The 16,097-nt window shown below is 41.2% G+C and overlaps 1 protein-coding gene across 5 annotated transcripts in view; it reads right to left on the bottom strand.

Moving 5' to 3' along the window:
- The window catches only part of SIL1 (SIL1 nucleotide exchange factor), a 299,033-nt gene that overhangs the window by 88,670 nt on the left and 194,266 nt on the right, over window positions 1-16,097 (bottom strand). For all 5 annotated transcript variants that reach the window (XM_067731902.1, XM_067731904.1, XM_067731901.1 and 2 more), the window contains exon 4: window positions 154-274. In XM_067731902.1, coding sequence (XP_067588003.1) covers window positions 154-274 — 121 coding nt within the window. The remainder of the gene's footprint in view (window positions 1-153; window positions 275-16,097) is intronic.

The following is a 16,097-nucleotide window of genomic DNA, read 5'->3' on the forward strand; positions in this document are numbered from 1 at the left end:
AAACCCTGACAGATTTATCACAAATTCTAAGCTATTAAATTTTAAAAAATTTAAAGCCATGTGTATTTGGGTAAGAAACAGTACATTGTCATTACTCTCAGTATTACAGGGTCAAAGCTGTCAGTCTCCCAGTCCCTAGGGTTGACACTATACCTTTTGCCTTTTTTCAACCCTTTCAAATTATTTCGAAGCTTGTCCTCATCTTGGAGTTTCACTTCTCTTGCCCCAGTCTGGAGATTCAGCCGCACATGAGATCCTGCAGGAACAGCATGACCTAAAAGCCAAGAAGAGAGAAGACTTATGACCTATACAGTACCTGGAGGGACACTGCATGTGAAAAATTCCTTCAAGCGAAGTGCATAGCACAAGTTAGCTTGGAAAGATGAGGTAAACCCCGAGCATAAAAGAGTAATGATGTAGCAAGAATTCAAGTTTTCTCAATTCTGGCAGGATCATAGCAAACTCCAAGTTACACCAACCACTGTGCCTCCATCAGAGAACCAAGGAGCTGAGGAAACACCACTCCAAGACAAACTGTTCTGTTCCTGCCATCCCACTTCAGCAGGGAGTTTCTATATCTTTGCCTAAGAACTAAAAGGGAACTTGAGTACCTGAGTGTATGTGCATAATGATCCACTTCTAACCTCAAACCCATCCAAAATGCCTCAAGGATTTTTTAAAAAGGTATGTTCAGAGTAGAATGGGGAAACCTATCTCTGGGGAGGCTCCCTGAATTGGGGGTTAAATGATGCAAAAAGTGAGACCCAGACTGGGAATAAAGGGAATCCCAAATAGATGGTGCCTTTCGTGCAAAGACTCAGACACAGAAACTGACAGGCTGCATTCAGGAGGCAGGGAGCAGAAGAGCTTGGAAAAACTGGAAGGGCTGTGGAGGCTGCTGTCTTGATGTGCCACTGGAACCCCAGTTTGGGTAGGAAAATAAAGGTAATGGTTGAGGAAGTTGGTTCTGGGAAGAGATGAGGCCAAATACTGGCAAGAACAAGAAACTGGTAACTTCTATCCTATTCCTATGATCATGGGGCAAGAGGTAATTTTTTTTTAGCATTAATTCCATCTCCAAGGGAGTTCCCTGGTGGTCTAGTGGTTAGGATTTGGTGCTTTCCCTGCCGTGGCCCAGGTTCAATCCCCAGTCCGGGAACTGAGATTCCACAAGCCGCGCAGCACAGCCAAGGGGAAAAAAAAAAAAAAATCCTATCTCCAAACGTATGAAAGGGAGAGATTATCTCAACTGGAGAGATCCAAAACCAACATAACAACAAGAGTATCTTCCCGGCTGAAGGCTAAGTAGGTCATCCTTGATCTTCCCTCTACTTTAAACCCCATATACCCAATCTCCCAAATCTGGTGTTTCTCCTGCCACATGTCTTCTTTCTTCTTGAATGCATACCTTTCTCTCTGCCCTCCCCACCACTGCCCTTCTCTGAACCATCACCATCTCTCTTCTGGATACTGCCAAAGCCTTCTAACTGGCCTCTACTATCTCCTCTTACCTCCTAATCAAACTGTTCTTTACAATGAATGATTTTTTTTTCTTTCAAAACACAAATCTGACTATGTTATTCCCCTGCCTCGAACCTTTTGATGGCTTCCTACTGTTCTTAAAGATGAAAATCTTCATGCTAGTCAATGAGGCCCTTTTTAGTATCTAGCTCCTTGCCTGCCTCTTCAAACTTGTCCACTCCTCGTTCCCCATGTTCTAGGCCACACTAGCCTTCTTCCATTCCATGAAAGGAACCATGCTCCCTCCTACCACAGGGCCATTCCACCTGCTGTTCCCTTCGCCCAGAATGCTCCTTCCAACCCCAGCCTCCATCTCTTCATTCTTCCAATCCCAGCTAAGAGTCGCTTCCTCTCTGAGAGGCATCCTCTATTTCCCCAGACCAGATCTGGCTTCCATCTAAAGGCTTTCACACAACACCATGACCCGTTTTCTTTCTCTTTCCTTCTTTCTTTTTTTTTTGACCACCCCATGCAGCTTGCAGGATCTTAGTTCCCCAACCAGGGATTGAACCCGGGTCCACAGCAGTGAAAGCACCTAGTCCTAACCACTGGGCTGCCAGAGAACTCCCTGCCATGACCCTTTTTCTTAATAATACTTACCACAATCAACAGTTACATCTTAGTTTATCTTCAGGGTCTATCACATATGCAAGCATATAGTAAACCCTCAATAATTATATATTAAGTGAAAAATCAAAAATGGAAAAGAGAAAATCCTAGCTTATCTAGAGGTGTGTGGAAATGCTAACAAGGATTTTCACTAGGACAAGTAGATTCATAATAATTCATAATAATTAGTAGTCATAGTTATTTTTAGTAGTAATTGTACTAATAACAGTAATAATAATATCTTGAATTTTCAGACTTTTGAAATTAGAAATAAAAAAGAGAAAAAGTACATGACTTTAAAAGTTTCAGAACGTAACAGGTTAGACTGTGCTAAGCTGGCCAAGGAAAAGACTAGGATCTTATGTGAATCCATTTATTTTATTTGGGGAAAATTCCAAAATTAATCCCTTCACATAAGCCGCCACAGGGGGCAAGAGCAACCACAATAACATTAACTTAAAATACAGGTTACGCTCATTTAAAATACATGAAACCAGCCACAGCAGCAGTGGCAGAGGCAACAGAAAACACAGTATTTCAAATGTTTTCACCCCATTGGGAAAAAGGCCAAGTTAGAGAGTGTGATCTGACCTGCTTCCTTCTAGGGCCTCTCTGAAGGGACCAGAACACTGGAGAAGAACAAAACAGAGGCCAAAAGTCACCAGATACATGCAGGGATTGGGCGGTAGAGGGGAAGGGGACAAGCAGAAAATAAGACAGGAATCCAGAAAGGCAAATAGGCCTGCAAAGACTGCAGTGTCTATTTCCCTAACCCTGGCTCCCTGAGGGGGGAAAAAATAGGTGGTAGACTGCATCATTGTCACCAGTTCTGTTCCATCCACCCCCGTTACCATGTGACCTCAGAGTCCCTCCTACTAGCAGTAGAGTGTACTTTCCCAACCTTTGACTTTGGACTTGGCCTGTGACGTGCTTTGGCCAGCAGGATGTTAGGAAATGTGCCACAGATGTTTGAAATGTGCTTGTGTGTTTGGGTTTTCTCTTGGAATTGTGTACACTGTGAGAAGAACATGCTCTACTAGCATTCTGATCCAAGAAGGATGAGAGACCCATGGAGCAGACCTGGACCCAAAGTGCAGACTGGAGATGAACCCAACTGAGCCCAACCACAGTCAGCCAAGTCTAGCCTATCTGCAGACATGTGAACAAGAATAAATGACTGGATACCTTTTTTAACTTTTTACTTTGAACTACCTTTAAATGTACACTTGCAAAAATAGTATAGAGAGTTTCCATATATCACTTACACAGCTTTTCCCAATGTTAATATCTTATACAGCCATAGACAGTTACTGGGAAATTAACACCAGTAACCAAACTAAAGATCCTTTTCAAACCTTACCAGTGTTTCCACTAAGGTCCTTTTTTGTTCCAGGATCCCATAAGGCCTTTGGTTGTTATTTCTCCCTAGTTTCCTGCACTCTACAACAGTTCCTCAGTCTTCCCTTGTCTTTCATGACCCTGATACCCTCAAGAAATAAATACTTATCAGTTATTCAGGACTGTCTGGTTCTTGTGATGATTAAACTCAAATCATGCCACCTTGACAGAAGAACAGAAATTATGTCATGTTCTTCTCAGTGTATCATAACAAAAGGTTCGTGATGTCAACATGTCTTATACTGGTGATATTGGTCTTGATCAACTAACAAAAGTAATCTATACTGAGCTTTTCCACTGTGGTAAACAAAAATCATGGCAAACTACCAAACTGTAGAAAACAGTCTGGCTGTTTCTCAAAATGTTAGACAAAGAGCTACCCTATGAACCCAGCAATTCTTCACCTAGGTATATTCACAAGAGAACTAAAAACATATGTTCACACAAAAACTTGTACATGAATGTTCACTGTAGCATTATTTGTAATAGCCAAAATGTGGCAACAACCCAAATGTCCATCAACTCTGAGAAATGAACAAACAAAATGTGGTCTATCTATGCAGCAGAACACTATTCAGCCACTAAAAGGAATGAAATACTTCAAATCATTAAACTGTATCTCAATAAAACTGGAATAAATAAATAAATAAAATACACAGTAACTTAAAAAAAAGGAATGAAACACTGATATATACTATAACATGGACGAACTTTGAATGCATTAAACTAACTGAAAGACAGATACAAAAAGTCACATATCATATGATTCCTTTCATATGAAATGTCCTGAATAGGCAAATCAACAGACATAGTAAATTAATGGTTGTCAGGGGCTAGGGGAAGGGAGGAATGGGGAATGACCACTAATAAGCATTGTTTCTTTTGGGGGTGATGAAAATGTGGTGATGGTTGCACAATGCTGTGTGTATACTAAAAATCCCTGAATTGTTTAAAAAAAGATCATGGGGGAAATATTCTAAGATTATACAAATCCTCTTTTTCCTCAAACCTTTGCACACCATTAGAGGGATCCGTTTGCAACAATTACCACTGTGGAGACAGTCTAATAGCAATTTTCTACTCCCCTCCTTCCTTACACATTTCTTAATTGAAATTTCACTACAAGGAAAAACTGTTGCTCCTCCATCTACTTAATTATTTGCTTTATCAATATGTTCTCATGGATATTTTATTCTGTGAGTTATAATGCAATATTATCATTATTTTGTTGCTCAAATTATTTCAGCTTTGGCAACTAGGAGCTCCTCCAGGTTAGCTCTTGTGTTCCTTTGGCAAGTCCCTTTCCCCCATCATTTTCTTTTTTTCAAGTACTTCCTTACTTTCTGGATCCATAAGATACTCCAAGTTTATCTTGCATTTTCCTTTTCCCAGCCCTGGAATCAACCATTTTTCAAGGAGTCCTAGTTTTTTATTGAAGAACAGTCTTTAGAAACCATGATCTGCATGATAGGTGTGTTCACTACTACTAGGTTGTCATTGCTTCTGGGCACTCTCTGGGTCAGAGATAAGAAATTTATACGTGTGTGTACATATATGCACATATACACATCTGTATTTCTACATCTATTTGTCTGTGGACCTCTTAAAAACTACAAGATTATACTGATACCTCAGATTCCAATCAGCCCCACAGGGTTCATCTCCCCCATTTCCTTATTTGCAACTTCTTTCTCCAATAGTGAGAAAACTGGTTCTTTTTACCTGCAATATTATATTTATTGTTCAATACTAGTACACATACAAAGTAGTTTCAAAATTGCTAACCCATACCCCTGTGAGAAACACATTTGACAAACTAGATTACAGCATTTACATACAGCTCCTTTGTCTTTAATTTTACAGTATCTAGTCAAAGTTATCATTTCACAAGGTCATTTAGGTTAGTTCCATTCTTCCCTACCCCCATCAGTATGATTATGTTATCAATTTGGTTCATTTGTTAGTGTCTGTGTTCCACTTTGTTGTTTCCATTCCTCCACATCCTGGTTGGTTCAATTTTTTATTTGGGGGCATATGAAGGGTACGTGAACTATTACTATGGTTCTAAGAGTCAAAGCTATACAAAAAGAAATTACTGTTGTTTTAAAGCTGAGTTTTGAGTGGTTTGTTTATTGTGGCAATTCATTCCAGTGGTTTGGAAACAAGGAATTTAGAAGTGTCCAATATAAAAAAGAGTTCTTTTTTTCTGAAATTACATCATTTCTATCTTTTTAGTGTTAAAATGTCCTTTTATAAAATGAGATAATGATGATGGTGGATGATAGTGGGTTGTTTCTATGTTAAGGCCCTTAACTCAGCAAAGTAAAGAAACTGGCCTTTGGTCCAGTTCGGACTTTGGTCTGAACTTTCTTTTAAAGTTTTCTGGTCCATGAAACACCATAGTCTAGAAACCACCCATCTATTCTATCAACATTCCCTAGGAGGTTTGAGAATTATTCCCATGGTACACTTTAAATTACTGAATTTTATGGTATATAAATTTTATCTCAATAAAGTTGTTTTAAAAATTAATTTCTTTGGATATAGCAGTACTTCTTTTGAATCCCAGGACAGCAATTAGGCTATCAGATATAGGACAAGGTGACAGCAAGTATTCCTAAGGGCCAAGAAAAAGCTAAGTTCAGAGCCTAAACACAAATCCAGAAGGATATTTCTGGGTAGGGTAGAAAGAAGAAAATGAGCCTAGAAAGCCTGAGGCCATCAAACACCTAGGCAAGAGGAATACTGGTAGAAGGGCAGGTAAGAAATATTGATCCAAGATGCAGAAGCCAACTCAAATGCCCATGGGAGGCAGGCAAATAAGAGAGATGAGTAAGGAAGGCCATCTGTAAGACAACAGGGAGTGGTGAGGGCTGAGAAAAAAATGCCCCCTCTGAAAGCATTCAAATTTTAAAATACAAAAGCTAAACAAAACATATCTATATATGGAATTCAGCCCACAGCCAATTTGTGACTACTGGAAAAGATGTTTCACCTATTGACAAATCTTGCCTGACTCAGTATTTGTCCCAACTCACCCAAGTGCCCAGTGATTAGAAACTTAGCCCTCCTGGGCTCAGAGTGGCAGCATCCTCCTTGGGTAGTGCCCACAATGAGCCTGCTGTGCAGTCCGACTGCCCTGCTTCAGCGGAGACAGGGCCAATTGAGATGCATGCCACAGTGCCCTGGTTTCTGCGTTGGCATCAGATGCCTTGGGAGTTATATGTCTTTGGGAGGTGTCTCTGTAGGCTTTTGCCTGGAAACCTCTCCCTCCAGGGACTTCTAGGCTCTTTCAAGTCAAACCTGGACACAATGGCAGAAAATCAAGGGCTGCCGTGGCACAGCCTGCTCAGATGAGAGCTGGCCATGAGACCATGAGCACTGTAACTCTGCTACCCATTCAGCTCTTTCTTTGAGGGCCAGGTAAATTCAGGCAAATTCCTTTTTATTTTTTAATATTCATGCCCTTATGTGTCAAATGACAAGAATCTATCGTGTCTGCTTTCACTAATGTGTTAGATTGTTGTGAAGAATAAATGAGAAAACACTGTGTCAGTGCTCAGAAGAAGTTAAAAGTGCTTCAGGAAACACAGCCCCAAAAAGGTAAACGTCGGGGCTTCCCTGGTGGCGCAGTGGTTGAGAGTCCGCCTGCCGATGCAGGGGACAGGGGTTCGTGCCCCAGTCCGGGAAGATCCCACATGCCACGGAGCGGCTGGGCCCGTGAGCCATGGCCGCTGAGCCTGCGCGTCCGGAGCCTGTGCTCCGCAACGGGAGAGGCCACAACACTGAGAGGCCTGCGTACCTCAAAAAAAGAAAAAAAAAAAAAAAGGTAAATGTCAACCAGAATGAAACAAAGACATTTTATTTATCAAGTCCTGTAGGTATGTGTTTTTTAAAAGAAATTTTTACAAGAGTAAAAATTCCCAATTATGCCGAGTTTCTAAAGGGCAGGGACCAATTACTTGTGCCCACAGCTCAGGCTCAACTCCAGGCACACAGTAGGCCACCAGAAAGGTCAGCTTGAATGCCAACCCCCTGGCCCCCACTTCCAAGACCAGAAAGAATAGGAGGAATATGGGACAGGAAGCAATGCCACTCACCTCCAAGCTCCTAACCAGGGCTGGTCAGAGCTGAGACTTTACAAGCACAGTTGCCATGGCTACCACAGCCCTATCCTCCTGCTTTTTTATTCAAAAACCCCAAACAAGTCCTGGCAAGATCCCTGCCTCACACAAATGAGCATCTATCCTGTCTCCAAGGCAGGACTTGAACTGAACCAGCAACAAAAAAATGTGCACAAACCTCTCTAGGGTGCTGAACCCTGAACCAATGCTTAATGTTTTTTGAAGGGAAACACAAATGGAGACCTTTTTTGTAAGCAGCAAAACACAGAGTGAACCAGTCTGTATTGTCATTACATTTATGCATTTTCTAAAAGGACTGAACAATGGCAAAATGAGAAAAAATAAAAATATTCTCCAAACTGATTTTTTACTCTGCTGTAATCTACAGTCTGGGCAGGGCCTTAGAAGAGTTCTCTGGCATGGCTTCCAAGCAAGGGTGGAAATCCATCACCTGCATTAAAGCCCTTCAGATCAAGAGACTCCACAGTCTTCCTCTGGGAACAGCTATCCTCATAGCTCCCATCACATTCCAGAACTACCCTCCAAAATTTTATCTGCTGTGACCTAACCAATGTCTCCTTTCCAGTTCTCAAGAAGGACAGACAACAGCTGGGCACCAACCTCTGTACACAGAAATCACAACAGCAGTGCTCTCCAAGTACAAGGACTAGCAATGCTACTTGGAAGATTTCCTGTTACAGTTGGAGAGGTACTCTGAACAGCCATCAGGACAAAGGCTCAAAGTAACCATATCCAGGACACCGTGAGCCTCTTTCCACAACTGGCTAGTCAACAAGCATTTACTGAGGATTAGGTAAGAGCCTGCCTGCTCTATTCTAGGCATTCCTTCTACCACACTTTACTGTGTACCCACTGAAGAAAGCCACCTGCTGTGTTGGGCACTGGGAAAGATACCACATTAACAAAACCAATAGCTGCCATTGAGGAATATGAAGTAAACGAGGAAGAGGGGTAACAATATTTAGAGTCCCAAGTCCAGAGAACAGCTTTCAGGCAAGCAAAGAAGTGGGCATATTCAGGGGACAATGAATAACTCCATTTGAAGCTCAGCATATAACAGAAAGAGAAGGAGCAAAGAGGCTAGTTAGAAAGCTATTATACTTGACCTAATCAGGTATAATCAAGCCTGAATGAGGGGAATGGGTAGGGAATGGGAAGAGTGAGACGGAGTAAGGGATGACAGTATTTTGACCAGAAAAACTTAGGAATTCTATCTGACAGGGGTCAGTCCTCCTTCCCTCAAAAGCACCAGACCTTTAAGCATGTGCAGTGACTCCTAGCACCAGCCCAGGAGACCTGTCAGAGCCCCACATAAATCCACAGGTAAAGGAGAAGAGGGGAGAAGGGGCAGAGGGGCTACTTTCACCCAGAGACTCAGGATGGGTATCCCACACCTGTTTCCTAGCCCACTGATTGCCTCCATTCCCCTTTTATCTCTACCCTCAATGTGTTCCATGTTCCTCTTTAGCTCAGAAGAAGACCCAGTGAGACTAACAGATATATAGCACAGCCCTTTAATCAGAGCACTTGAGCTTTTACATCCATGCTGGGAACTGGTTTTCAATAATCCTGTTGATTGCTATAGTCTACTAGTTCCTGCCATTTCTTTTTTTAGAGATATAGTCCCCCACCCACACCCTACTCTCTCAACCCTACAAAATGTTAAATATATTCAGATTTCAATCCATTTTCAATTGTGCATACATGTATCTGTTGGGGATGAGGAGACGGGGGAAAGACTTGAGAAAATTAGAGGGATTTCCCTGGTGGTCCAGTAGTTAAGAATCCATCTTCCAATGCAGGGGACGTGGGTTCGATCCCTGGTCAGGGAACTAAGATCCCACATGCCACGGGGCAACTAAGCCCGCACGCCACAACTAGAGATCCTGTGTGCCACAACCACAGAGCCCATGCACTCTGGAGGCCACAAGCCACAACTACAGAACCCATATGCTCTGGAGCCCGCATGCCACAACTACAGAGAAGACCCTGCACCGCAACTACTGAGCCCGTGCACCGCAACAAAGAGCCTGCGTGCCACAACAAAGACCTGATGCAGCCATAAGTAAATAAATGAATGAATGAAAAGAAAATTAGAAGAGGAAAAGAATCATTAGGAGACCAAAGGCCAGGCAGTTCTTCCAGCTCTCTAATCCCACTTAGGAATTATTGAGTCAAATAAAATCACATTTTGAAAAGTCTCACTACAATTGAAGTTAACCATAAGATACCGGCAATGAGTTTCTCTTAATAATGAGGAGGGGAAAAACAGCAATTGGGAACGAAGGAGTTAAATGTGCACCTTTCCCAGGGGTCAGGGACCTTAGTTCTACTACAGCTCATTTTCTGGAGAAGACTTGGGGATTCTAGAGTGCCTGCATTTCCCACCCAGGCACAATTTCATTAGCAGCTCATTAGCAAGAGTGGCAACCATTTCTGACTCTTGTTTTTCACAATATTTATTGGTTAATTGACACTTTGAACACAAGTTGACTGAGAACCAAATGAAAGTGCTAAAACCATTCATTAGTCAAATTTAAAACACAAAGATTGTATTCTAAACAAACCCTTTGCTCTCATTTATTTTCCTCAAACAGAAGTCATAATTTAATAAGAGGGCTAAGAAAGCAAAGTACCAAGATATTGTGCCATAATTTTTAATCCTTTTTTTCCCACCACATCAATCCCCAGGGTTCCTAACATCATAATTGGCTGTTTGTTCTCTTTTACAACACCTGTTACCTCCAGAGCCAAACACAGTTCTGTGAATTATTTCAAAACAGTACCAGCTACTCCTGACCTCTACAATTTCCCCAGTACCTGATGCAAAAGCCCCTCAGTTCGGATGCTCCCTGCAGTGGAAAGAGAGGAAATCCTTAAGTATGAGGGGAGCAAAATTCCTAGGGCCAAATTTCTCTCTAGATAAGTTCTAAAGGATGGGACTCAAATCCCTTCCTTTTTGAGGGAGAGGGGCAGAATGCAAACCAGAAGGGGAAAAGATGCAAATGGAGCAATAGATACAGTGTAGAGAAGGCAGTCAAGGAAACAACCGGTCCCAAGTCCTTGCCCCTCATTGTGAGAGGGCCTCCCTTAAATGTAGGCAACATGGACGACAAAATGAGGTTAGTTACCTGAGCCTTCTTTCAGCTATCAAAATGTAATGACACTCCCAACTTGTTGCCTCTTAAAGTTTTGGATCATGAGTATTAAGAGACCTACTAAGCAGTGCTGTGCTTTGCTTTCTTCACCTGCACTGCTCGTCTCACCAGAAGGAGCTACAGCCTCTAGCACTTGGGTGACCTGGGCAGTTATCCAGTCCAGTGGTAGAGGGCACAGGCTAAGGAAGACCCAGGTTCCAGGTCCAGTTCTATCACTTAATAGCTTTGAGACCTTGGGAAAATAAGCTCTGTGGTCCATGTACAGAACGGGGCTCAGAGTACTCACTTCATAGAGTTCACAGAGTTCACTGTGAGGAATAAGAGATAATGCAAGTGGGATGCTTAGGGTTGATCCAGAGTACTCTCAACAATGGTGTTTGCTGGACTCTTGTCTCTCTCTGACTTGTTCAGTTTTCCCAGCTATGGGACAGGGACCATTACAGATGGTTAGACTGAGTGTTAAGCTCTCAGTACATACTTAACTGAGCTCTGTAGAGGGTAAGTGAGTACATGATTTTTGTAGAATTTTCATGTGAGACTGCCTCATTAAGGCTGCAAGAAGTTCAATAACAATGAAGCCTACAGGGCATCCAAATTGAGAGGGCAGCCAGTTAAACAAGGTTTCTACCACACTGAAAAGATGCACTACAGCCTTCTTTGGCTGGGGCCAGCAGTAGGCCAACCAAACCCATGGAGCAGTCCTACCTATCCTATTCCCCAAGTCAGAACAGAAAACAGAGGCCATAACCAGCAGCATGACTTAAGCAAACGTGGGGAGGATTTAAATGAGAACAACTGCCAAGCCAGCAACAAGGGAAAAGGGTTTCAGGTTTCCCGATAAACTTAACTCAAACACAGGCTCAAGCCAGTTTTGTAACAATGCAACATAAGGCTTATAAAAGCAGCTGCCCTGCTCTGGCTTCATGTTCCTCGCGGGACAGTGCTTGCAGGTGCCCACCCAAGCATGGGTGAGAGGTCTGGATGTTCCAGGCCACTGGGCACAAGGTTGGTGCTTCAGCAAACCTGCTAATATGTACACTCCTGACAAGCAGCCTGCTTCATACTTTCAACCCGTCATCACAACAGCTGATGCTGCCCCCAGCTGTGCCTCCCCACAATGCTCCCAATCCTAAGCACTTAATGTTAACTCTACAACTGTCACTTGATTATATACACTCTACCTGCTATACACTCTGAAGTCCCCTACAAGTACCCAGGCAGTGCTTGCAAGTTCTGGCCTTCGTGCTTACTACCATTCATGAGTGGATTCACTCCCTACTGAGTGCTTCTGGTCTAGATCCCTTTTGATAGAAATCACCTCACAAAAAACCACTGCCAAGACACACTCTTTCCACCTGCCATTTCAAATCTATGAGAGAAGGCAAACCCTTCAGAACTCCACGGACACCAGCATTGTGAGCTACAAGGAACCTTAGGAGATCATGAGAGGTAATCTCCACTGGAAAGATACATGATCCCTCCTTGTGCCATGCCTCCTGCCATTGCAGCCTGGCGAAGCATCCCCAAGGACAATTCTGTTGGCACTCTCCTTAAAACATTCAGTGGTTTCTTTGCTACCCTCCCAAGTACCAATACTCCTGCTGGTGTTCAGATCTACCTAATACAGCAAAGTCCCTGCCTAACATTCTCTGCCTTATCTCCCCTCATCCACAAATACCCCATCCTCTGGCCAAACTCACCCACGCTTTCTTTGGTCCTTGATACTGCCTCTTCACTTGCTTTTACTCTGTCAAATTAAAATCCATTTTTTAACGGCCTAACTCAAACAATTCTATGCAGTTTTATACATTGTCTTCCCCTCCTTTCAACCCTGAGTGTCTTGCTTATTCCTCTCAAATAGCACTTCCTCTATTCATTGTTTCCTACTCAACTGGGTTCTTTGATACTCATTCAACAGATATTTACTAACCACCTACAATACGCCAGGATTTAGGGAAATCAAGGATGAGACATGGCCTCTCTACACTTAAGGAAATCACTGGTCTGGTGAGGGAAGCAAATCCATAAAAATATGATACTTGTCAAATTTTCCCCAGTAGGTTAAATTCTCCTTGAAGTCAGGACATCTTTATATTCCTACAGTGCTAAACAGAGTGTCTCGTAGTAAATGTCCACTGTGTGTATGTTCCAAAACAAAGGTAAGTTAGCTTTATGGGAAGAAAAGCAAAAAATTTCCTCTTTCTGAAATGTGGGGCAAAGGGATGTATTGCTGCAAAGACAGTCTTTAACATGGGATCAGGGGAAAATAAAACCTAATTTAATAAATACAACACATATTTTAAAATATGTTTTAATTCCACAGTATCATTCCTCAACCCACAAGTTAAATGAGATAGAGGTACAAAGACTAAGAATTGCACAAAGAGGGACTTCCTTGGCATTCCAGTGGTTAAGACTCCACGCTTCCACTGCAGGGGCACGGGTTCCATCCCTGGTCGGGGAACCAAGATCCCACATGCCACGCCAAAAAAAAAAAAAAAAAAAGAATTGCATAAACAGAAACAGAGAGCAAGAGATCAAAACAGAATGAGAGACCTACACTGTTGGTGGGACTATAAGCTGGTACAGCCACTATGTAAAACAGTATGGAGGTTCCTCAAAAAACTAAAAATATAGTTGCCATATGATCCAGCAATCCCACTCCTGGGCATACACCCAGACAAAACTATAATTCGAAAAGATACATGCACCCTTATGTTCATAGCAGCACTATTCACAGCAGCCAAGACATGGAAGCAACCTATATGTCCATCAACAGATGAATGGATAAAGAAGATGTGGAACACACACACACACACACACACACACACACACACACACACCAGAATACTACTCAGCCATAAAAAGAATGAAATAATGCCATGTGCAGCAACATGAATGAAACTAGAGATTATCATACTAAATGAAGTCAAAAAGAGAATGACAAATACCATATGATATCACTTATATGTGGAATCTAAAATATGATACAAATGAACTTATGTACAAAACAGAAACAGACTCACAGACATAGAGAACAGACTTGTAGTTGCCAAGGGAGAGGGAGTTTGGGGTTAGCAGATGCAAACTATTATATATAAAATGAATAAACATCAAGATCCTACTGTATGGCACAGGGAACTGTATTCAATATCCTGTGATAAACCATAATGGAAAAGAATATGAAAAAGAATGTACACATATGTATAACTGAATCACTGTGCTGTACAGCAGAAATTAACACAACATTGTAAAGCAACTATACTTCAATAAAAAAAAATTTAAAGAAAAAAATAAATGAATAACCAACAGCAATTAAAAAAAAAAACAGAATGAGAGAGAAGCATGGTTGAGCTCTTAACTGTTAGTAAACCACACACATCAGACTTCACTGTGGACTTCAGAGTATTATCACCTCTGATTACAGGCTTCGGTGGATGAACTATTGGTCGTAGCTCTACAAGTGCTCTTTATCCTTAAACTTCCAAGTATTCCCAAGTCCACCAAACAGAAGCAAAAGAGATGTGGTGGCTAGGAAGGCAACAAGAAGAACTATGTCAACTGAGAACAGTTGGTGAAGACTCTAAAATTGTATGTGAAATATTTAAGTATACAATTACATTTTTCTGAGAAGGTTTATAGCTTTTACCAGTTTCTTAAAGAGGTCTGTAAATAACTCTCCCAACACACATATAAACATGCATACTTTGGAGAGCCTGTAGGCCAATACTGGGAAGGCTACACAGCAACAGGCATTCTAATACACTGTAGGTAAAGATACAAATTAGTGCAATGTTTTTGGTCATCTGGCAATATCTATTAAAACTGTAAATGTTCATTTCATTTGACCCAGCAGATTCCACTTGTAGGAATGTATCCAATAGAGACATTCACCGAAGTACACAACCAATATATTGACAGAATGTTCATTACAGCATTTTAGTAATTTCAAACAAGAAACAATACAAAATGTCCATCAGTAAGGGATTTACTACACAATGCACTTTATGCCTTCAATGGAACACAATAGTCTATAATAAGGAGGAGGGAGAATTACACTAACATAAAAAGATGACTAAAACTAAACAAAAAGAACAAGCTGCAAATACATGATTTCATCTTTCTTTTTAAAGAACATATATGTTAATGTGGCAGCAATACAGTTTTTAATCTATCCAAATCCTCACATTAAAACAGACTCAGTGACTAGATAGCAAAACCAACCCTATAAGCAACAATTTGTATCAAAACAAAGTGAAAAGATGCCTACAAATCCCCAAACAGAAGTGAAGCAGGTGAAGACAAATCACCAAATCTGCATAGTATCATATTCTGTATGGGAGGACATAGGAAGAAATGACGTGCCTGACAAACTTGAAAAAGGAAAACCCCAAAGTAGTCAATAGGTATTCATACACACACACACACACACACACACACACACACACACACACACACACACACACACACACACACAAAATAGGCCAGTGGGAGAAGAGCACTTGAACCTAGGAGGGATTTTTCCCAGTCTAATAGTAGGCAAGTACAAGAAAACTGGTGGTAAATTCTCAAGGGGCTAGAGCAATCGAGCCCCACTGAACTCTCAAATTTAATCAACCAGTGCTCCCTATTAGGACAGGGAGACACTGAGAAGACACTTCCAGAAGAGAAATCAAAAGCAGAACTGGAACAAGAGCAATACAGGAAAGAGAAGATCCAGATAAAAGTGCTGGAAGAAAACAGAGCCAGGAATCCTCATAGAGCAAGCTGCCATGTTGAAAACAACAGAAAAAGGAGCACTGCGAATTTTTTTTTTAAAAGATAATTAAAGCCATGCTTCTTTTCTAATTTTCTAAGAAATCTAATTTCTCATAAAAATAACCTGAAAAAAGTAATGAGCTCAAATCCTATACAATAACGTTATTATAAGAAAGAAAAACAGAATAAGGAGAGGAATAACATCCCTATGGATGATGAAAACAAGCCAGAAAAACATGCCATGAACAGATCAGAACTGCAACTTGCTATTTCAAAATGAGCTAAACACATGTTTTTGATGATACAAGATATTCAAGAATAAAAATAAGAGGTACCAGAACTCAATGAAAGTTAGAAATAAAAGAATAATCACAACAAAAAATGCCTTAAAATAAGTAGAAGGTGAAAGGAGAAAAATTTGAAAAACCAAAAATTAAGGAAAAAAAGTAAAATTTATCAGAAACTGACAAATAAAGACAGACAAAAAAGATCCAACATTAAAGAAGAA

The sequence above is a fragment of the Pseudorca crassidens genome, chromosome 3, assembly GCF_039906515.1.
Source record: "Pseudorca crassidens isolate mPseCra1 chromosome 3, mPseCra1.hap1, whole genome shotgun sequence".
Classification (NCBI taxonomy): Eukaryota; Metazoa; Chordata; class Mammalia; order Artiodactyla; family Delphinidae; genus Pseudorca; species Pseudorca crassidens.